Consider the following 20,510-nt stretch of genomic DNA (forward strand, 5'->3'; position numbering starts at 1 on the left):
CTCGTGTGAATTTAGGTGCTGTTACGGGTAGCGCAGGCTGTTGATCGCTTATGCAAAGGGGTGGGGCGGGCAGATATTCGCCCGACAGCATGCTCTGCGGCGGGAAGATCGCGCCGTGTGGAGAAAATCTGCGTTAGCTCAAACCTTATCTCGTCCCACCGGAAAGGAGGGACCACTCATGAAGCAGAGAAGTGGCCGAGCTTGGCCAGCGCTATTCTTACAAATCCACCGCCGAGCAAAATGGAGTAACAAAGTGAAGAAAACGGACAAGAGACACGTTGTCAGATTGGAACGTGGTCTTTATCCTGAAAATGACATGTTGGAATGACAAGGTCAGTAGGGTGTTGTGTATTGATTCTACTCCCTTTCTCTACTGTCAGGGATCGCGAACTACGGGGACATGGAGGGGCTGATTTCCAGTGCCCGCCAACACGTAGAAAGTCACGTGTTGGGCGGGTGTGGCCCGTGTGCTGACGTAGTCGCCCCACTATTCCACCTGCTGGGCCAATCACAGCTCCTGGTTGATCGGTAATCCCTACAGACATGCACACGCAGACTCCTTTTTGGCAAGCGTCGGCGCTCCCACATTGAGTCGAATTCGGGCAGGGGTACTACCAGTGAGGGTTGTTGCATTTATGTACATTTAACAAGGATTGATGATTACTGTTCTGTGAGGCGGATCCGGCTGACGGAATTTTCATTTTCGGACCTCGCGTACGTGACATTACTCACTCATCCTGGCTCAGGCTCGGTTCAGTCCCTGCTTAGGCTGGCTCACCTCTGCTCACCCTACTAACCATTTTCGACAGACTGGTAGGAAATGAGGTTTTTTACTTGCGTGAGAAATCAAGACTAGCTCCTCACTCTCGATTTTTTGCCCGCACGGGCCGAGACTTGGGCCCGATCGGGTTTCTCCTGAGAGCTTCGCTCTGGCGGCCCGCGGGGGCCAATGACTTGGTGGGAAGAAGAAAGGAAGCGGACATAGCCTAGATGCTCTACTTTGTATGACCAATTAGGCAACAGGTTGCTAGGATGTGCGCCACCGTATGCATGCCAACGGCTTCTTCCGACACTCCTTAGTTGCCCTGGCCGATCACATAACTGTAGGGCCCTGACAAAATATCTTCCCCGCACTTCAGCTTGACGCCGTTTCGTCTGGCAACTCCAGTCTCACCTCCATGACTTTGCAATGTCCACAGACGCGACGCTCGATACAACGGATCGGATATTTAGCGATCTAAATGAGATTGAGCGAGCACTCTGTTCGGCACACTTTGGCAAGAACTTGAAACACGATACTCCCTTCACGGCCCTCAGAGAAAGGTTTTCACGGCTGTCCGCTCTGGTTTCCATCCAACAAGTTCTCCAGGGTACGGCGCGGGAAATACGGCGCGGGAAATACGGCGCGGGAAATACGGCGTGGGAAATCAGGAAGCATGACGAGGCCGTCTTTGGCCAGGACCTCCGACCCAAGATTACCAAGTTTCTAGATGCCGCATTCGGCGAGGGCGACCCTAGGCTGGAGAAAGTTCGATAACTCGGCCCTGAGGAACTTTTCTTCATTGCTCTCTCCTACACCCCACAGGACCTCCTCAAGATGGATGGAGCGGGGTTTGGGCATCTCACCAGATAGTCCCGGAGATTTTAAGGCTGCAGGAGCTCCCGCAACGCTGGATATTTGCAGAGGGGACACAACTTGCTCTAGCGAGCCGAGCCGAAGTCGAAAACATGTCGGCCTTCCAGAAGGGTTAGTTTTTTTAGGACCAGTGAGACCCGATGTAGCCGTACGCTAGTTAGCGCTGACTTTGGGGACGTTAGCGTACTACCAGCGTGTATTCCAACCAGCCGAACACCCAAGTCCCCTACCACCGAAACGACCCCATGAGCAGCTTCATACGCAACCACTTAAGCGTCGGCACCCAAAATTAGTCTATTCAGGATGCTCTGAAGAGTATCATTCAGAGTGCTCTGAAGACTGTTTTTCAGAGTTCCCTGAAGAGTATCGGAATCAATTCCAACCAGGATCCTCGGGCGGGACAGAGGTAACCGGTTAGAGTGACGAAGAGATTGTGAACGAAGTCCAGAAGCAACTCGATAAAGACTCGGTAAGCAGCATTCTCAGTATTGAAGAACACTATCTTACTCTTCATTTAGGCTGGGAAGGCGAGTCAAACGGTCAAATTGCGGATCAATAATAGTAACGATCAAGACTTCTGTGCCGCCACCGTCGACTTTGAGGGACATAATGCAATAGTTGCGATATATGACCAGTGGCTTACAACCAAGCGGCGTGGTCAAGCTGACAGTGACAAACGTTTATTCATAACTACAGACTTGATGGTAGTTGTGGGTACGCCATGCATTCGCTATATTCATCAATTTCCCGTTACAACAGCAGGCGCAAAACAGATCCTGTTGCCTGGCAATCTAGGCGACGGCAAGTCTAACTAACCCCCACCACAACTTTTGAGCCCAATCCTCACGGTCGATACAGTTTCCACCCATTTGATCATTCAACCTGAAATATTATAAGCTACCACTACCCCAACATGCATGGAATATGCATCATTCGTGCACAGTTCTCTTGTTAATACGTCCTTAGCTTGAACTATTTTTGGGCTTTTCATACTTACCTGGTAAACGATAACGAGAGATACTTGGCCCACCTTTCCATTATCTCGATGTTGTGGTGTTCAGCTGGCTTATAACAAGTTAGTCAAATGGCAGTAATTAATTAGTTCACGTCTTAAGACAATTACCGCCATTTTATTTTGCAGGGCCACTCCCGACAGATAATCATCTACCCAGGCGTCGAGAAGTGCCCATCCTCTAGTACTAAATACACATTTTCCTATAAGAATATTTCAGATAATTGCTATTCCTGCTCTACGACTTGAATTTGTTCCTTCAATCTGTCCTATCACCGCCAGTACCTTTGCCCCCCGCCCCTAATAATTGACAATAAAGCATCAGTACATCATTGCAGCAGCCGCGCTGCAACTAGCAGCCCCTACCGCGGCAAGCTTTTACATCTACATCGGCAACAACATCGGAATCGGCAAAGAGAACAGGTTCTGGTTCTCCCGCGGGCGGCCCAGCTGCGACGCCGTCGTTCTGCCCAACTCGTCCTACCCGCTGGCGAAATCCATTAGCGGCGCCGCGCAGGGCGTCGCGTGCGAGGGCCACCTCTACGAGTCCCGCTGGACTTGCGAAGGCACCAACTGCCACCAGACAGACCCGCAGGATATCGACAAGGTCGAGATGAATACGGGTTTTGGGCACTATAGTATTTACATCACGCCTGACAAGAATGGTATGTCGGCAGCCATGGATCCAATAACTATTGTCACCACGGTCGTACGGTTGCCCTGTTCTCCCTTTGCGCCCCTGCAATTCAGCGTTAGCGGAGCTGGATTGCTGATAAGACATCCAGGTCCATGCCACAGCCTCGTGTCTGTCCATAACGAAGAAGCTGTACAACCTGCGAGAAAGATTTAAGGATGCGCCCATGGCCGTTGTGTTAATCTGCTCCGAATCAGACGTCATCGCGGCCTCACTTACCCAAACCCAAAGTCTCCTCTTGCAAAGAGAGGACTTTACAAATGTGTGGCAGTCCCGAACTGAGCTGCCTGCGGTTCTCGATTGTGTCCTGACGGGCTGCCTCGCCGTATTCAGCTCTCTTGAGATCGAAATCCAACGCATAATGGTGGGCGTATCGAATCCCAATAACATGCCGTGGCTATCCAAGGTTCGCGTGATCTGGAACGAGATAAAGCTCAACGAGCTATTGGGTACTCTTCGCGGTCAACAAACTGCCATTAATGTTTTGATATAGCTTCTCCAAATGTGCGTGATTCGGTGAAAATAACCCTTCTGGTCAGTAGCTGACGTCGAAAAGAAATACCCTCGCCGAGATTAAACAAATATTGATCCAAAAGCAGGACGTGGTTCGGGCCTCTATCAGCACCACCAAGTCGCTTCGCTCGGCGAATCCCAGCATCAGAGTGAGCAAGTCCATCTACGACGGCAATGCAGACTATTCCCCTCTTATCTCTGACTCTGATCCTGGCGATGACACCATATCCGCGATTGCCCCATCTGATCTCAATTTCGACTTTGACGACCTGGTCATCAACAGCCATGTCTACCGAAAGGCGGCTGCCAACGCCCAGCCCCGAACTCCAACAATACCTCAGCCAGAGCTCGGGGACTTGATTGATTGGACCGACGGTACTGCAATCAGGAAAACTCCCGATGCAGCCGAAGCGTTGCCTTTGACGTTGCTCGATCTCCTATCCCTGGTTGTCCACGAGCCCCCCATCCAGCGCGTTACTTGCCACGCCCCTGGTCGCGTTCGAGTCTTTGGCGAAAACGAACCGCATTTCAGAGGCAAGCGTACAGCTTTCTTTTGCGCCTGCCATAACTACACACTCGAGGTGAGGTCGTGTATCGGTTATCGACTTCTAGTCCTCAAAGACCCTGTTGAAGTCTAGCAGGCCTCGTATTACCAGGTCTGCGATTGCGAGTGCTTGGAGATAAACACGTGGTGGAACTTTAAGAGCAAACCGGTATCAATAGTACTGGACCTACAAATCAAACGGACAGAAAGTGGCTAGACGGAAGCCTCGGGGGCTGAGCTCGATCACGGCCTATTGCTTCCGCTATTACAGGGTCGCGATAAGTTACGAGCCCACGTTAGCGCCGCTATTACAGAGTCGCGATAAGTTACGAGCCCACGTTAGCGCCGCTCTCTCCGTCTTGGCGAGGGACTTCTAGTCGTTACTAACCGGCATAACAGTCAGTGTGGCGCGAAGAGATAAGGACCTTGTCATAACTGCAGTTATGAGGTTGCTCAGACGTATTCGCGCCTTATTTAGGGTAGTTTCTGAAACCGAGGTCATTTCCATATATAAGCTTTCCTCCCTACAATTTTGTTCCGCTACCTACGAAAGCGGCCGAGCTCCCTTACAGATGTGGATATGCCACCTGTCGCGGCCCTACCCCGCTGATTACCACCAGCGCGCAGCCTCTGTCGGAACCTCATGCGTGGAACTCGGCCTGCTTGTGTTGTCGAACCATTCAGTGTGCATCCCTCTCTGCAGATTCGAAGAGCCCAGCCATAACCCGAGCGTGACCCGCGGCCAAAACCAAGACACGACATGGCCGACTTCCACAAACAGCAAAGTCAATTTCTAACAAGTCACCACTAAAACCCCTTATTTAAGATCCCGCATCATCGGCGGCTGAGCGCCAGAGCGGGAACGGCGGCAAAGCGATGATACTACAATTCGAAACTGGATAATGCCTTGATGGATGTTATATATTTTATAAACTTTGATAGACTTGGGGCAGTTGCAGCTAGTTCTACCGATCATGGTACCGGTGTCTGAGGAAGTCGTACGCCGTGCCGTAGACAAAATTCACGAGGCGGAGGATGTTTGTATGCGTTCCATTGCAAGCGACCAAAAAACTTTCGCTGGCTAAATATTTCACCCTTTCAGGCCGTGTCAGCTCGCCTAACATCGCGTTCAGATAAGGTGGGTGGGTATTAACAGGACAGGACGTACGTTAGGCCGTCTTTTTCGGCTTCAGGAGCAAAATAACAGCGGGAGCGGCTGCCGCGTTCCGTGGTAATCAGGATCTTGTTGATGTGTCTTCCCTAAATTCGGGTTTTGTATCTGATAATATGCTTCAGGTAGGTAGTACTAGGCACCTTATATTGGGTCCACCAGCTCCTTGAGGACGGCATGAAGGTCTGCACCCTTGTGCTCCTATCTCTTCACATTTCTTTCACTTTTTTTCACGTTCTGACAAAATATGCTCTAATCACAATTTTTTTCGAATACCCACACCATACAGACGCGCTCTCCGTGCCACGCCCTCTGCCTACCCCGACAACCGTACCTCTATTTAAACTTCGACACACCGTACCTGCAAACCTTCCTTTCTACAACAAACGTCATTTACTTGCATCCTTCAAGTTTTCCGAGTGCGTGCGAGAGCGATCGCACGACCAATATTCAACCCGCATACCAATTACACACTAGGTCGAGCGCCGCAGGCACCAAAGCGCCAGACCGCGGAGAAGAAGCTACACCTCCCAAAATACCACGGCTTCCGAGCCACCGAAATAAGATCCTCATTCACTGTCATCTTCAATCACCCGACTCCACAATGGAAGGCATTAATAAAAGCGTCGACGAGCTCATTCCTCGCCAGACTAGCGAGTCTGGTGCCGGCCACCAAGAGGAGATGGAGTAGGACGAGGACCAGGTCATGGCAGAGGCCGAGGATATCAAGGGCCCGGCAGTCTCGATCCCGTCGCTGAGCGTGTCCCTGCCCCCCGGAGTGAAGAAGCTACCCGCCTCAGAGATGGACGTCGAGTCAGCGCCGCATGACTCGGATCCGACGAGCCAGACGGAAAGCAACATGCAAGTCCCCAAGCGGCAGAAGACCATGATATATGTGCAGAAGGCGCGACTGTTGCTAGCCCGCACGCATCGCCTCGATGTTACAATCCAGCGCCTCGTGAAAGCTGCCGAGGCTCTCGAGAAGAATATCCGGGCCTTGACGAAACTCTGGGAGGCCTTGGAGGCCGTCCGGGATCGACTTTAGAAACTGGCAACGGGGAAGGAAGTCGCCGACGTCTCCAGGGGCGTGGAGAAGCCGGAGATCACCAAGCATTGAGAAGGCACTTTGAAAAGGAACGAACGGGATGCTGGCTGGACGTTTGGAAGCCATTCACTGCTGAGCATCTGGGAGTGGAAGAAGGATATGGACAAGATTGCGGACGAGGGTGTCATTATCCGTCCTCACACTGATAGCAGGCTGATATGCGCTTAGTTACTTTCAGAACTCATATTTCCATGATAAATTGATCACTGTCATCAATTCCGTTTGTTGCGACGCAGAACAGCACTTTCAAATGTTTATGTGAGGAGGGTTAGGGTTCGATTTTTCGGTTTTATTCAGCCAGCGCTGCTGCCTGGGCGCGCCTGTGCGACGCGATGCTAGCGCTGCCTTTTTTACAAGATCCAAGATCCGAAGAGAGAAAATGTCGATGACCTCTTAACCACACTTCATATTCAAAACAGTCTCTTTCCTCTACCAGAGATACAACATCATCAAAATGCCCGCCCAACAAGCCCTGTGCGCCCATTCCCAACTCCAAGTCGACGTATCGGCCCATGCCGCCAAAGCGCGTTTCGTGCGGCCATCGCTCGCCAAGAGGCTAGCAGCGGCCACACCGTCCGGGTCCATCGCGACTCGCGACGACCCGACACAGAATTTTATCAGCGAGTTAGACTACACCTTCCCCGGCCCGCTCCTCCTCCCCGACGACGGGCTCGCCAGCGGCGACGACAAGGCGCCGCAGAGCCTGCGGTCGTGGCTCCGCGAGCCGTGGCGCAACCCCGTCACGCCGCAGCGCAAGACCCTCTACCTGGCCCCCGTGCCGACCATCGCGCCAAGCGCGTCTTTTATGAAGACGTGGGCCACGCCCTCCAAGCCGTCCTGCACCGCCGCGTCCAAAAAGACGCCGCCCGCTAAACTCGCCGACGTGCTCGCCTACCTGCAGGCCTTCTACCACCCGCTGCCCGTCAAGCTGCTGCCCGATGCCGTCTCGTTCGTCGCTTACGACAACAACAAAAACACCACCAAGAACACCACCAAGAACACCACCAAGAACACCACCAAGAACACCACCACCAAGAACACCACCACCACCACCACCAAGAACACCACCACCAAGAACACCACCACCAAGAACACCACCACCAAGAACACCACCACCACCACTAACCCTACCCAGAAAGAGCCCACCCCCTCATACGTCGGCCTGCAAATCGGCACCACCAAGTCCCCCACCCGGATCCGCCTGCGTGCATGCCCCGACGGCGCCTTCTCGCACCAGCTACAGCTCAAAGACGTACTCGACGCAGCCCTCAAGACCCTCCCGGCGGACGCGTACGCCGTCGTGTTCGCCACCGAGCAGGACCTGTTTGAGGACGCGGCCGACGCCTTCTGCTGCGGGCGCGCGTACGGCGGGTCGCGCGTCTGCGTCGTGTCCGCCGCGCGCTACCACCCGGCGCTGGACGACGACGACGACGGCAGCGTGGCGGCGTACCGCGATCCGTTTAGCATTGAGCGCGAGCACGTCTGGCCGGCGTCGCATTGTCGCGACTTTGTGCAGGGCGTGCTGCGCGGGGAGGGGGCGGTGGTCGATGGTGGTGGTGGTCTTGGTCTCGGCGGGGACGTGTCAGATGGAGGGCGGCGGGGGGCCAAGAGGCGAAAGGTGCAGCCGGCGGAGGTGGTGGACTTGACCGGCAGTGAGCCAGTGGTGGTGGTAGAGGCGACGCCGCTTGTTGCGGCCGTCAAGGCGGTCTGCGCGGCGCGGGGCGGCGGGAGGAAGAAAGATCTCTACGGCCTGTGGCTGTCGCGCGTCGTCAGAACGGTCGCGCACGAGCTGGCGCACTGCTTCTGTCTCGGCCACTGCGTGTACTATGCCTGCGTCATGCAGGGCACGGGGCACATCGCCGAGGACGGCAGGCAGCCGCCGTACTTGTGTCCGGTGTGTTTGAAGAAGGTTACGACGGCCATCCGTGATGTGCACCCCGAGCTGGGCGAGGACCAGTTGGTGCTGGAGAGGTACGCCTTGCTGAGGGAGTTCTGCAGCCGCTTCCCTCGCGCGGCCATGTTTGTGGGGTTTGGTGCGTGGCTGGACAAGAGGATGGAGAGTCTGGGCCGCAGTGATGTGCTCTAGGGCGCTGCTTCGGACTCGAGAAAAGATGTGTGACATATGGGCGTGGGGTAGTTAGAAACGATCTACTTTGCTTTTTTTTCAAGCAGAACGAAATGCCCTCCCATTTCGGAACCATGTCGCCTGGACCTGGCCAATTTCATAGTATACCCAGGACCATTGCTCGGCCATCGCTGCCAAATAAAGCTGGAGAGCGGCCTAGGCTCTCGAAAAGCTTGCCTACTCTCACCAATCCGACCCGTGGTAGGTCGTGTCTGACGGCAAGCCAACAGCCTGTAGCAGCAGGAAGCACTCCATTCCTGGCGCTTCTCACTCACCAAGCACGCAACTAAGGCATGCTACGTTTAACATAACAGCAACGAAACGAAAAAAAAACAAGACAGTACCTACCATACCACCCTGTGCATCTTGTTTTAGCGTCTCCCGTGAGACTCTTTTCTTCTGCGCATCTGCCGCAGTGTGAGTCATTGCTGTGACACCCGGGTCATTTGTGTTGCCACCTGGTGGTCGAGAAGCAGTGAAAGGGGATGGGCGGGAAGTTAACCTTGCTAACTGTGAGTTATTAGGTCAAATCAGCCGCAGGAAGCCAGTGCAGAAGACGAAGCCGAAGGAGAAACCCGCCCCCCCGGTTCCCGGCCAAGCCACCAAGCCGCCAACACCATTCGACGGAACCCCAACATCGACATCTCCACTCTTCGCACCCCAGCTCCAACCATGTGCTACTTCGAGCAGACACGATGGTCCTGCGGGTGAAGTGGGGGAACTTCCGCCAGCAGTGCACCAAGGAGCACCGAATTGGTGGGACTTGCGGTTTGAAGTGGTCTACACCACGTTGTCTCAGCAATGCCGTGCAAGATCTGCGACCAGATAAGTAAAAAAGATCGCCGTGAAATTAAACAGCCTCAACCTTTTGTATTTTTTCGTATTACCTACCTAACTGCTGGGGACTTACTCTCCGCCCTTCAAGTCTCGTACCTTTACCTTTTCAAAGCACTTCTACTTTCGCTGTTCAATATCCTGAACTCATTATCATCCTTAATAAAACTCCAAAGTGTAGAATAGAATTAGAATTAAAGACGTCTAATTCGGCAGATGCCGTTATCAAGCGGGCTGAAAGGAGAGGTCGAGGGCCATTGTTTATATACATGCTCAGGGGCTCGGTCCCGAATGTGCTTGTGACACAAGGCGCCCGGTATGGGCTTAGTGGCTCATGCCAGCCGACAGTGATCTGGCCCGTTGGTGCCAGACGGTCAACGCGTGTAAGGGAGTGCGCGTTGACAGGTGCTTGGCGAGGTGGGTGTCCTTTTCTTTACACTATTCTGGCTGGCAAATATCATTTCATCTAAAGCGATCAAGGGAAATCCTACCCTGGAGGAAGTACTCGCGATTATACCTCCTCTAACCGGCCAAAATCACTGGGGTTTATAATGGGAGGAGAGTACACTGGACCAAGCAGTATTCTTAGAGTGGACCCCTTACAGGCCTAAAGAGAAGAATCGAAGCTAGGCTAGCTAGGGCCATTAAATATCTGGTAATTCGTGTAAAATTTACTGACACTGTAGGCTTATATTACGTACGTCGGGAGATTCTTGTTAAAACTAACGGTAAGACCCTTACGCGTTACCGGCGGCTGAGAATAGCTGGCAAACTCGACTTGGACAGTGGCTACTTAGTTAAGCAGGTTTTAAAGTTTGCCGACCAAAAAAACTTGTCAGTTCTTCGCATGTACTATTTCGTCGTCCACGCCAAGATGCTGCAGAAACTCACCGCATTCGCAGTTATTGTCCGTCAGGCATTCCCAAGTGAGCTCGGCTTCGGTGAAATGCAGGACCCGGCGGGAAAGCAACCGCTCCCGGAAGGCCCAGCCTCGGCGAGTGAGTGAGTTGTGACGACCATCATCTATATGCGAAATCTGGCGGCGTGTTCGTAGATACTAGCCCTCTAGGTTCCAATCACGAAACCGGTACTCGGGCCCTGTGTCGTGGAAGAGGCCGCTAGCGGGCCCAGAGCTCCACGAGGCGGCGAAGGCGAGATAGCCGCTTTGGTAGATGGTGTGCATCTTGGCTTCGCCAGTCGGCCTGGTCGTCTTGCACAATGCATAGGCTATCAATCTAGAGGTAACGGATGCCCAAAGTTCTTGTCATGGTAACTGCGTCCTGGAATGTCCGTGGCAGTGCGTCCCAGGGGATGCACTGTTTGTGCTCGTCGATGGTGGACCTCGGTTGCAGTTGTCGATCCAGGCACAAAGCCTCTCTTTAGCAGCGGGCGAGGACATGTCGCCGATGATGTCGGCAAGCTGGCAGCCGGACCAGGCTTTTTCATGCCCATGGCCTCGTAAGCGGATGTTATTGCCGGATCTGCGTTTTCGTGTCCGTAGACGGAGATAGCGACCGAGTCATCCTTGTTCTCGGCGACGATCAGCTTGTAGATGCCGACTGCGTGACAAACCGACATGGCTTCGTTCGAGGGGCGGCCGGGGGCGTGCCAGCTGATTTCACTTCGTAAAATGGCGCACAGCTGGCAACCTCCATCTTCTCCTCTTTTGAAGTCGTCGACAAATGTCGCAGTTGACTTTTGCCGGGGACATGATGAGAACTGGATCCTCGGCTAAGTGGGTTTGGAGAGTTCGCTGCATGATGGCGATGGGAGTTTGGCGCAGGATGAAAGAGCTGGACGCCTTAAATCCCAGCGGCTGACCAGGTGGTGTGATGTCTGGTTGGGGGCACCGGGCTTGCGCGAATCGACTTCTTGACAAAACGCCACATGTGACAGAGCCAAAGCATATGCATGGGGAAGCCCATCGGGGCCGACGATTGCCCTTGGTGAAGCAAGTGCTGGAAGCTCGACCATTGGCCCAGCATGCCACCGCAAGTCGCATCTTCCACGCTCTGCCGCCCCTCCACCCCAGCCGTCAAACAAGGCAGAACGCCCAACCCCCTCGGCTCCTTTCTCCCCTCGGCTCCTTCCCCCCTTTGGCTCCTTTCTCCCCTCAGCTCTGCTAGTAAGATACGATCCCAAGTGTCTCACCCCGGCTGCCCTTTGCATTAGACAAGGCGAGCCTGGACGCCTCTGCATTCTATCGATATGTGGGCTTTCTAAACAGTCGCGATTCCAACCCTCTCATACTCGCTATATGCCCTCTCGGTCTAAACTAGCGAGACAACCAGGACGTAATACTCGCCCTCCTCGTCCTTTTCGTTTGACAACTATGCGAGGGCACGTAGGGAATGCATGTGTGTGTATTGCTTTCTATGGAAGCTAAGCTATCTACGCGTGGGCGGAGAATCTATGTGCGGGGGATAGGCTGGATCTGCAGGGGCCAACCAGTGCCCCGGGCTAGGCCTAGGCCTAGCACACAAAGCGGGCCTGCTAAACCTCTTTAATTACACATCTAATCCAGTCTGTAATTATGCCGTATGAAGATAGTTATTATCTTTGTAAAAGTCATTATTTTGGCTGCAAATTATCTGGCTCATAATATCAACCCAGCCCACCAACCCATGGCCAATAGAGTCCGGGAATCGATTACTTCGTCTACGAAAGCATGTTACCCTTTAGCGGCCAGATCGTGCTTTTCTCCATAAGGCCTGCTGCAGCGCGTTGTTGAGGGGTTATGGCAGGCGGACGCCTAGTTGTCTGAGTAATCCGTTGAATCCTGATTTGTTGACAAGGTGATGTATTTACTTGGTGTTGAGTCTATGAATCTAGCTCCTTAGTCTATGACAACCGGGTTATCGCAGCCGCACTCTCTATTGTCACGTACCCTACTAGGATGAGGGTCATTTTCATCATCAGTGTCAAAGAAAATCTCCTCTTCAATATCAACCGAATCTTCCCAAATACGACGGCGTTCAGCCCTCGGCTATACCACATCGCCGCCTCCATATTTTAGGTAAGGATTAGGAACCGGGGTCTTGAATTTGGTCTCTGGGGATAAGGCCTGGTCTGGGTGGCTGCCCTGATAGGCTGACTCGCCCTGACAGGCTGACTCGCTCTGATAGCCCGGCTCGCTTTCTTCGTTGTCTTTCTGTTGTGTTGTCTTTCTGTTGTGTTGTCTTCTGTTGTGTTGTTTTTCTCTTTCTCTTTGCCTCTGTGCCTATGCTTGGCCCTGTGTTGACGACGATGTAGTCCGGGCGCGATATATAGATTAAAGTTGGTCGCGGAAAAAAAGCCAATACCCGAAGCACGAAGCACAAGCCCAATACGAAAGGTTCTCGGACAGCAGAACGGAGAAAGAGAGGTTGGTGGGGTGAATTGAGGCAGCACTAGGCTGTGACAGTGAGCTCTCGGAATACTCCTATGAGTTTATGACGACCCACAGCCACATGGCGGACTTCAAAGTACAACCGGCCCGATTAATACAGAACGATAGAATTACCCATGGTAATTATATGGACACCGACGACCTAGAGACTGAGCAGGAGCGGGAATGGTTGTCTCGGGAGAGTCTATGAAATTACGACGAGATTACACTATATATACACCCAGTTACCGTTCTGTGCTGAGTCCCTTACCTGTCCAAGCAAAATGCCCCCAATGTCCGATTTTTCAAAGTTCCGAACCCACACCCACCATTCCAAACCGAGTATGCCGGCCCCCCCACTCACGAAGTCGCCTTCCTCAACCCGACCGCCAAGCCCACCGCCAGCGCGATGACGAGGATGATGAGCACAACGACCAGCAGACACCACCACTTGAGCTTGCGGGTGTGGCGGACGATTCCCGTGGCGCCGCGGACGTGCTCGGCGCCCTTCTCGAGGTCGTCGTTGGCGCGGTGCGCCTGCTCGGCCACCTGCACGATGGTGGCGCTCTGCTGGACGACGAGCGTGTCGAGGTCCTGGAACAGCTGCATCAGCTCGCGGATGGTGCGCTCGATGTTGACCAGCTCCGTGTGGCGCGCCCGCACGGCGCCCAGCACGGCCGTGGCCTCGGCGGAGCGGTTGGTGCGGAGCTTTTGTGGTCTGTCAGCGTCTCTCGTTCTCCTTTGGAGGTGGGGAAATCATACCGCAGCCTGAAAGACGCCCTCGTTGTCCCAGTCCCTGTCAGCAGCGGCGCGCACCTCGTCGTCGGTGGCGTCGGGGTTGACGATGCGGAACTGGCGGGTGATCTGGCCGCGGCAGGCGTCGCGGTAGCGGTTCTCTTCGTCGAGCTGGCGGCGCAGCTCGGTGCGGAAGTCGGCGCCGAGGCTCTCGACCTGGCCGCGCTTGATCTTGAAGGCGCCGGCGTCCTGCGTGTGCTCGGCGTCGGCGCGCAGCACGCGGATCAGCTCGCGCACCTCGCCGCTGCGCTGCTGCGTCGCGGCGGCTAGGTAGTCGAGCTGCTGCCGCTCCGGGCTGCTCGCGCTGCTGTCGGCGTTGGCCAGCGCGCGCTGGTGCAGCCCCGCCAACTGCTGCACCTCGTCGCCCAGCCGCCGGATCTCGGTCCGCGTCTGCTGCACCCGGTTCAGGAACTCGTTGGTCGGCAGCACGCTGGGGTCTTCTTGCGCGTGCACGAACGGCTGCATCTCGTGCTGGTCCTGCGCGCAGAGGACATGGTTAGTTTTTGTGTGTTCAGAGCGAAAGAAAAATCAATCGGGGGGCGAATTGATGGTGATGCTGGCCGAATCCGGGGGTTCCGGCCCCGTCCGTCGTCGCGGGGGAACGCACCTGTGCGTGGGGTGAGCCATGGTAGTGGACCGTTGAATCAGGGCCGTCCGGGGCGGCGTACTGGCTGCTGTACTGGTTGCCGTACTGATTGTTGTACGACATTTTGGCCGTCGGATCCGTGGATCTGTGGATATCCAAGGTCGTCGTTGACGTTGTGAGAGGGGAGGGGAGGGAAAGCCGCGTGCGGACCGGAAATTGGAAATGAATGGGCTGGCTGCACGGAGTAGTGCCGGGCTGGATGCCCTTTACGAAGGATTGGCAGCGCGCCACATGCAGCCAAATCCGCGGCGTTTGGGGGGCACAACTCAGGCGGGCGGAGCTGGCGGTCTGGCGTGGGCGCGCTGGGCTTGTCTAGCCTGTAATAATGCCCCGTTTGGGCCCTTCTGCACGTTGGTGCTAAGACGGGCCTACCCCAATGCAGCGCCCTCTGAACGTCTGGAACGGTCCAATAGGATCAGTTGGTTTTGCCGACCGCCCAGGGCTGAGCGGCCGCCTTCCACGTATTGAGGCCGCTGCGCCACTCTACTCGAGTACAAAGGTCGTTTCGAGGGCCTGCCCGGGTTCAGGCGATCCGGCCACGCAGATCCGAACCCTGAGCCCGGACCCGTCCCATCTTGTCGGAAATCACCTCCCCACAAATCCGTCCGTTTAATAAAGTCGTGCTTACCGACTTGGCCATCAGCGCTACGGCCAGAAGTGGCGCGCCACCCAAAGCTAGTTCGTCAATGGCTCCGTTGCCTTATCTGCGATTGCGTGTTGCTGCTGTCAGCACGCAAATTCACCCCGAAACAAATAAATCTGTACGACCAGCCGCCAACTCCGAGCATTTGTCTATTTCCAGTGTCATAAATGTCTCCCAGTCTGAGCCATCAGTTGATGTAACGTCGTCCTCTACATGCCTCAGAACTGAACCACTCTTGATCCATATTATCGTCTGAGCGAACTCTTGCTATCACCTGACTGCTAGTGCCAAGCCTTATCTTGGTCGTCTCTAAGCTTCAGAAATGCCTCAAATTTATGCTGAGATGATCCTTGTTCAACTTTCCAATCAAAAAGACTTTGAACCGAATTGCCATGCCACTTGATGGGGAAATTATTGATGGATATACTATTCGGGAGGCGGGGACCCTCGGATTCTGGACATGTCTTCTTTGGTCCTGTCCGATGCGATGGTAAGTACCCTAACCCACTCTCGAGCCACTCTAACCCTCGCGCTAGTGTTGCACCTGCCAGCTGGCACCACCTGTGGCTGGTTCCACCTAGCGGGAAATTTTGGTTTTAGAGGCTCTCAACTCCACGTCACGTCTTCATTTTCGTCAACCAGTCACTGCTTTTCGTCAACCAGTCACTGCTTTTCGTCAACCAGCCACTGCTTTTCGTCAACCAGTCACTGCTTTTCGTCAACCAGTCACTACTTTTCATCAACCAGTCACTGCTTTTCGTCAACCAGTCACTGCTTTTGTTTCGCGCAGCATTTGACGTTTCAACAGCGCTCATTTCATTAAACTTATTATATTTATTGCGGTTATCATGACGGTCGACCACGAAGGAGGTGGTCTAGTGGCCGGCCACCAGGTTAGCAATGAGCTGCACGACACGGAAAGCGCCGCCCTCGGCGACAGCATCGAGGCCCTCATCACCCGCTGGCAAGCGTGCACCGCAGGCCTCCAACACCTTCAACATGCGGCAACCGAGGCATCTCGGCCCATTGGTGGCCTTAACAACTTGCTCAGGGTACAGCAACGTGCCCTCGACAAGCTCGTCCAGAAGCAGCGTGGCGGCTCATCCTCGCCCTCGTCGACTCCCATCGCCCCTGCTCAATACGCCGGCATGAAGAGCTGCTGTTGGGACGACAGATGGGCTGTTGTCAGCAAGTTGCGCGGCCTCGTTCACATCAATAAGGACTTCCCCAGGAGTCCCCGCATGGCCGTGTCCGCCGAGGCTGGCTGGCTTGCCTTCAAGGACCAGCCGTTTCAGGAGAAGCCCGTCTCCATCGACGCCGTCGTCGACAGCGGCGCTACCTGGATAAAGTTTGTGTCGATTTCATCCAGGACGCTAGAGTACCAAGTTGTGGCCGAGGGTTGGGAGAGCGAGTCCTCGGACTCTGACATCGACGAAGGCGGGAACGACAAAGACGGGAAGTCATCGGCCTCCAAGGGACATGGAGACGGCGGATTGGCAAACACCGAGTTCGCCGACTCAATCGAGAAACTGGTCCTGGCAGCGCGCTGGAACCATATCCCCCGCATTCACCTCATACTATCCGCGCTCCGCGAGGGCCAGTCTGACGTCATCGACAGGATGATTGCCTATGTGCGTGGCCAGATGGGCGGCGGCGACGTTTCCGTCACGGTCAGCTGCGCTAATAGCCCCTTTGTCGTCGCCCCCCCTCCTCCGCTGGATGCAGCCATTGCCGCTCTGGTTGGTGGCCGCGGCCCTCTTATAGGCGACGACTGCAGTCTCGTCACACCCACTGTGAATCTCGACCCGAGCGTGCTTGTCGCCCTGGTAACAGACCTACACCACGGGCCCGTAGATCTCCAACCCGAAGCTCAGCGTCAGATCATAGTAAAGTCCATTCTCGACCACGAGACGGACAGCAGCCACGAGCTAGTGCCGCGTCAGGACATTCTAGCCTCTGTCTTGTATCCAGTCCTGCGCGGGCGCAAGCTGGTGTGCACCCGCTTCGCCGCCCAGTATTTGCGGCAACTGATTGGCGCCATCTCGACGCATTCAGAAGAACAGCGCGCATCTTTAATCCTTCCGCCTCCATCCTCCTCGCCCGACAGCCCTACCCCCGTCGACGAGGAAGAGCTCCGACGAGAATTCCAAAAGTGGTCCAACCTCCCCGTGCCTGAAGACCTCCATCTCCCCGTCGAGATTGTCGACGACCTAAACATGACCGACGTCGAGCCGCTCATTGCTGCCGGCAAGCTCCCACCTATGGCGGCCGGCCTGGCGCGCGACCTGTCTCGTCTGAACCGTTCCGTCTACCTGTGCGGGTGGGCGAACTGCCTCACTACCGTTACGGGCCACCGCGGCATCGAGCGGCAGGTCCGCCTCTCGCTGGCAAGACACTGGACGCCGAGCTCGGTGGAGAAGAACGAGCGCCCGCCCGATATCTGGCACCGGCACCTCGGCGGCTACCTGATCCACCGCGACAAGCCCAAGGACTGGCGCGCCATGCTGCCCCCCTCGGCGGACGGGTCTGCAGAGGGCCAGGTCCCCGCCGAGGTGGTCCGTTGGACAAGCCCCTGGACGACTTGGGGCCGCGGTATCAGCACCTACGGGCTGCCCGACACGAAGACGTGGGACGGTGTCGGCCACGACGATAAACAGGGCTACGGGCGCCGAGTAAACGCGAAAGAAGACCGCGGGGGCGAGGAAGAGTAGTCGTGGCTTTAGGCTTGTGTCTGAAACCGCTTGCGCCAATCTCTTGTTGAGGACGGCGCTCTGAATTATGAATACATGGCAGTTGTTTTGGCCCAAGCCTCCCTCATCCAATCACGGCCCACAAATGGTGATCTTGACCAATCGTTCGCCCATGTCGCCGCCACCAAATGCAGCCGGCCGCGGGCGGTGGGGCTGGAAGCTGTAATCGCAGGAATTCTGCGAAAGGATTTCACATTCACGGAAATCTGCGACTGAGGAAGCCTAGTATATAATTGTCATCTTCCCTTTCCAGTTCCTCGAATTTTTCTCCCCCGACAAGCTTCCTGCCCGCGTCCATCTTCCTTCACTCGTCAACCACAGCCATTTCCTAATATCGTCTGTTGGCTGTCCTGTTCTCCCAGGCACCAACAGTTACCCCTCCCACCCACCAACCACCGTCCAGCTTGCTGACAGTGCCTGCCACTGTATCAACACCAACAGTCTTGTGACCAGTGGTCGCCACGAAATATGTCGCCAAACACGTCCACGCAAGCCGAAGCGCCTTCCAGCCTCGCGCCTGGCTATGCCTGTCTTGTTAAAAACTTTCAAGACGTGAGTTCGTTCAGGCGAACTATGGCCCGGCTTTCATCGCCACCAATTGAGCAAAGGAAAAGACCAAGATGTACTGATCACACTTGGAACAGCCTCCGCCTCTCAGGCCACCACTCTTGACGGATGAGCTGTTCTCGATAAACGAAGCCCTTATAGGGGCCGGCGGAGGCGGTGAAGCTCCCTCGCCATATTCAGATGGCCTCGAGGATTCGGACGACCCCCTAGCCTTCACCCCAAATTTCCCCAGTGTCCCGCCCAGGATCTGGCCCGTCGGATTCGAGTCTGATGATCTCATATCCATGTACGAAGCTCGAAGCCAGCAATCGGCTGTGTTCGACATGCAATCTTTAAACGCATCGCTCCCATCCCTCACGTTTTCAGCTGAGACTGTTACAACCGCCTCGATACACTCCATCGCAGCTACATCGCCAGATGCAAAATCCGAGCCGACGGCAGCCATCGATGAAGCGCCGCAAAGCTCCGTACCTGCCCGCCGTTCCCGTGGTCTCCCTTGGCTCATGGAGTTTGGTTGGTCTGAAACTGGCCAAATGTTGTTAAACGGAGAACCTCTCTATTCTCGACCCCAAAAAACCAGCCAAACAAGAGACAGATCTAGCACGACTGTGAGTTGCTCTAGATACAAGGTAAACGACAGCATTGATGGCCCCGACTCCAATCCAGTCGAAGCCGGGCAGTCGGAATCGGGGGGAGCACAGTCCCAACAAGAAATGAGCCAGCCAGCCAGAAAGAAGAGCAGGCACGAACAAAGCCGTACAGTCCGCGGCACCAACTGCCTCAAGAAAGAGACCAATGGCCGAAAACGACAGGCGAATAGCTCAAATGGCAGCGACGAGGGGGATGACGATGGAAATTCTGGTGACGATGGAGATACTGTGGCAATTTCTGCGCCTGTGCAAGACTCCCGCCGGTTTGCGTGCCCCTTTGCCAAGTTGCCCCTTGGCTTCCTACAGAAGCAATGCCGGGTGAAACTGAAGGAGATATCCCACGTCAAGTGTCATATTCGAACAGTGCACCCCATGGCGAAAGAGAAACTCGATGCGATCAGCAAGCGTGTTGACAAGACCACATCGCGTGAGGATCAGTGGTACTCCATCTACAGAACACTTTTCCCAGGTGAGCTATTGTGCGAAACCCCATACGTACAAAAGCATGAGGAAGAGGTGTTCATTTATCTCAAAATCTATCTCCGGGGAGGTGGCCTTGAGCTTTTGCTCGAGTTCTGGAAGACGAAATGGCCGGGCGACCAAGCTCTCACACCCAACCAGTTTTGCTCCCTCTGGGAACAATGGGTTCCCGTTGCCTTCGGAGGTAACCAACAGGCGTCGACGCTGAGAGCGGTGTCTGCTAATTCGGAGGCCAGCGTAGTTCAGGGGAACGGCACTCTCGATCCTTTCGATCTTTCTCAAAGCATCAATCTTCATGGCCTGACTTATCCATCCACTGACCCGCATAATCTCCGGGCTCAACCCGAGACCGACCATTGTGCAGCATCTCTCAGCTTTTCTATGAATGCCGGCCAGAGCTTCAGCCCCCAATCGTACACTCCTCAGAGCCCGGCTCCTCGACCCGGTAACGTAAACGATCCCGAAGCTGAATACACGGCATCTCACGGCTTCCCCCCCGATGTCGGCTACGGTTCCGACTTTCAGCCGAACAACTCGTCTTTTTTCGACTCGGCTGTTTGGCCCCAATCCTCCGAACAACTGGGCATGCTTATGGGTTCTCGGAACCTATCTGGCAGTGATATTGAGTGGCTTTCATCACTCAACCCATTCTCGTTGATGGATGACGATAATCACCTAGCTTGACAAAGTTGCGCCTGACACTGCCCTGATCAGCGGTCTTTTCTTTTCACGTCATCCCATAGATATTTCGTGCTTGAGTTGTCTTCAAATCCGTGCTCGATTCGTGGTAAATATAGATTGCTGGAGGGATTGAGAAAATATGGGTAGATAGAACCTCGTGTGCGTAATTATAATTAATTCGTTGAACTTTATGACGACTTCACAAGCACAGCACAGCTATGTCACTATGGTTGAGCTGCGGGGTTAGGGTTCGCACCGCTTTTGAAGTGGACGTAATTAAACCGAGACTAGGGTCCT

General features: G+C 54.8%; 6 protein-coding genes across 6 annotated transcripts; 4 read left to right on the forward strand and 2 right to left on the reverse strand.

Annotated features, from left to right (window-relative positions):
* Positions 1-1,189: 1,189 nt before the first annotated feature.
* On the forward strand, positions 1,190-4,776 carry B0T26DRAFT_675911 (uncharacterized protein; the record flags this gene model as incomplete). The annotated part of the gene is made up of 11 exons (XM_060439900.1): positions 1,190-1,528; positions 1,630-1,747; positions 1,987-2,042; positions 2,085-2,105; positions 2,155-2,293; positions 2,333-2,350; positions 2,987-3,313; positions 3,426-3,748; positions 3,836-3,846; positions 3,899-4,436; positions 4,579-4,776. 11 exons carry the CDS (start codon positions 1,190-1,192, stop codon positions 4,774-4,776), a joined length of 2,088 nt encoding a protein of 695 aa, XP_060296428.1.
* A 2,315-nt stretch (positions 4,777-7,091) lies between these two features.
* B0T26DRAFT_854705 (uncharacterized protein) lies at positions 7,092-8,990 on the forward strand. The gene is made up of 3 exons (XM_060447679.1): positions 7,092-7,627; positions 7,781-8,228; positions 8,268-8,990. The coding sequence occupies exons 1-3, from the start codon at positions 7,130-7,132 to the stop codon at positions 8,759-8,761; spliced, it is 1,440 nt and encodes a 479-aa protein (XP_060296429.1). The 5' UTR covers positions 7,092-7,129; the 3' UTR covers positions 8,762-8,990.
* Positions 8,991-10,371: 1,381 nt separating this feature from the next.
* Positions 10,372-11,641, reverse strand: B0T26DRAFT_776272 (uncharacterized protein; the record flags this gene model as incomplete). The annotated part of the gene is made up of 4 exons (XM_060446615.1): positions 10,881-11,641; positions 10,715-10,836; positions 10,526-10,624; positions 10,372-10,406 (listed from the first exon to the last, which is right to left on the reverse strand). The coding sequence occupies exons 1-4, from the start codon at positions 11,210-11,212 to the stop codon at positions 10,372-10,374; spliced, it is 588 nt and encodes a 195-aa protein (XP_060296430.1). The 5' UTR covers positions 11,213-11,641.
* A 1,346-nt stretch (positions 11,642-12,987) lies between these two features.
* On the reverse strand, positions 12,988-14,797 carry B0T26DRAFT_710420 (t-SNARE). Its single transcript, XM_060441981.1, has 3 exons — positions 14,404-14,797; positions 13,764-14,273; positions 12,988-13,709 (listed from the first exon to the last, which is right to left on the reverse strand). The coding sequence occupies exons 1-3, from the start codon at positions 14,503-14,505 to the stop codon at positions 13,362-13,364; spliced, it is 960 nt and encodes a 319-aa protein (XP_060296431.1). The 5' UTR covers positions 14,506-14,797; the 3' UTR covers positions 12,988-13,361.
* A 1,199-nt stretch (positions 14,798-15,996) lies between these two features.
* B0T26DRAFT_603827 (uncharacterized protein) lies at positions 15,997-17,784 on the forward strand (the record flags this gene model as incomplete). The annotated part of the gene is made up of 1 exon (XM_060435790.1): positions 15,997-17,784. A coding segment is annotated over one exon (1,788 nt), but the record flags the coding sequence as incomplete, so codon positions are not given.
* A 519-nt stretch (positions 17,785-18,303) lies between these two features.
* B0T26DRAFT_675917 (uncharacterized protein) lies at positions 18,304-20,216 on the forward strand (the record flags this gene model as incomplete). The annotated part of the gene is made up of 4 exons (XM_060439901.1): positions 18,304-18,387; positions 18,480-18,915; positions 18,983-19,010; positions 19,043-20,216. The coding sequence occupies 4 exons, from the start codon at positions 18,304-18,306 to the stop codon at positions 20,214-20,216; spliced, it is 1,722 nt and encodes a 573-aa protein (XP_060296433.1).
* Between the last annotated feature and the right edge of the window lie 294 nt (positions 20,217-20,510).

This window comes from Lasiosphaeria miniovina (assembly GCF_030549165.1).
Source record: "Lasiosphaeria miniovina strain SMH2392-1A chromosome Unknown B0T26scaffold_4, whole genome shotgun sequence".
Lineage (NCBI taxonomy): Eukaryota > Fungi > Ascomycota > Sordariomycetes > Sordariales > Lasiosphaeriaceae > Lasiosphaeria > Lasiosphaeria miniovina.

What these genes read in the sequence shown, in the direction of transcription:
- B0T26DRAFT_854705 (XM_060447679.1), top strand. Translation starts at nt 7,130, where the DNA reads ATGCCCGCCCAACAAGCCCTGTGCGCCCATTCCCAACTCCAAGTCGAC. An exon ending in TGCCCGATGCCGTCTCGTTC is followed by an intron (nt 7,628 to 7,780) that starts GTCGCTTACGAC and finishes ACCACCACCAAG; the next exon opens with AACACCACCACCACCACTAA. An exon ending in GGGGGCGGTGGTCGATGGTG is followed by an intron (nt 8,229 to 8,267) that starts GTGGTGGTCTTG and finishes TGTCAGATGGAG; the next exon opens with GGCGGCGGGGGGCCAAGAGG.
- B0T26DRAFT_710420 (XM_060441981.1), bottom strand. Translation starts at nt 14,505, where the DNA reads ATGTCGTACAACAATCAGTACGGCAACCAGTACAGCAGCCAGTACGCC. An exon ending in ATGGCTCACCCCACGCACAG is followed by an intron (nt 14,274 to 14,403) that starts GTGCGTTCCCCC and finishes CTCTGCGCGCAG; the next exon opens with GACCAGCACGAGATGCAGCC. An exon ending in AGGGCGTCTTTCAGGCTGCG is followed by an intron (nt 13,710 to 13,763) that starts GTATGATTTCCC and finishes AGACCACAAAAG; the next exon opens with CTCCGCACCAACCGCTCCGC.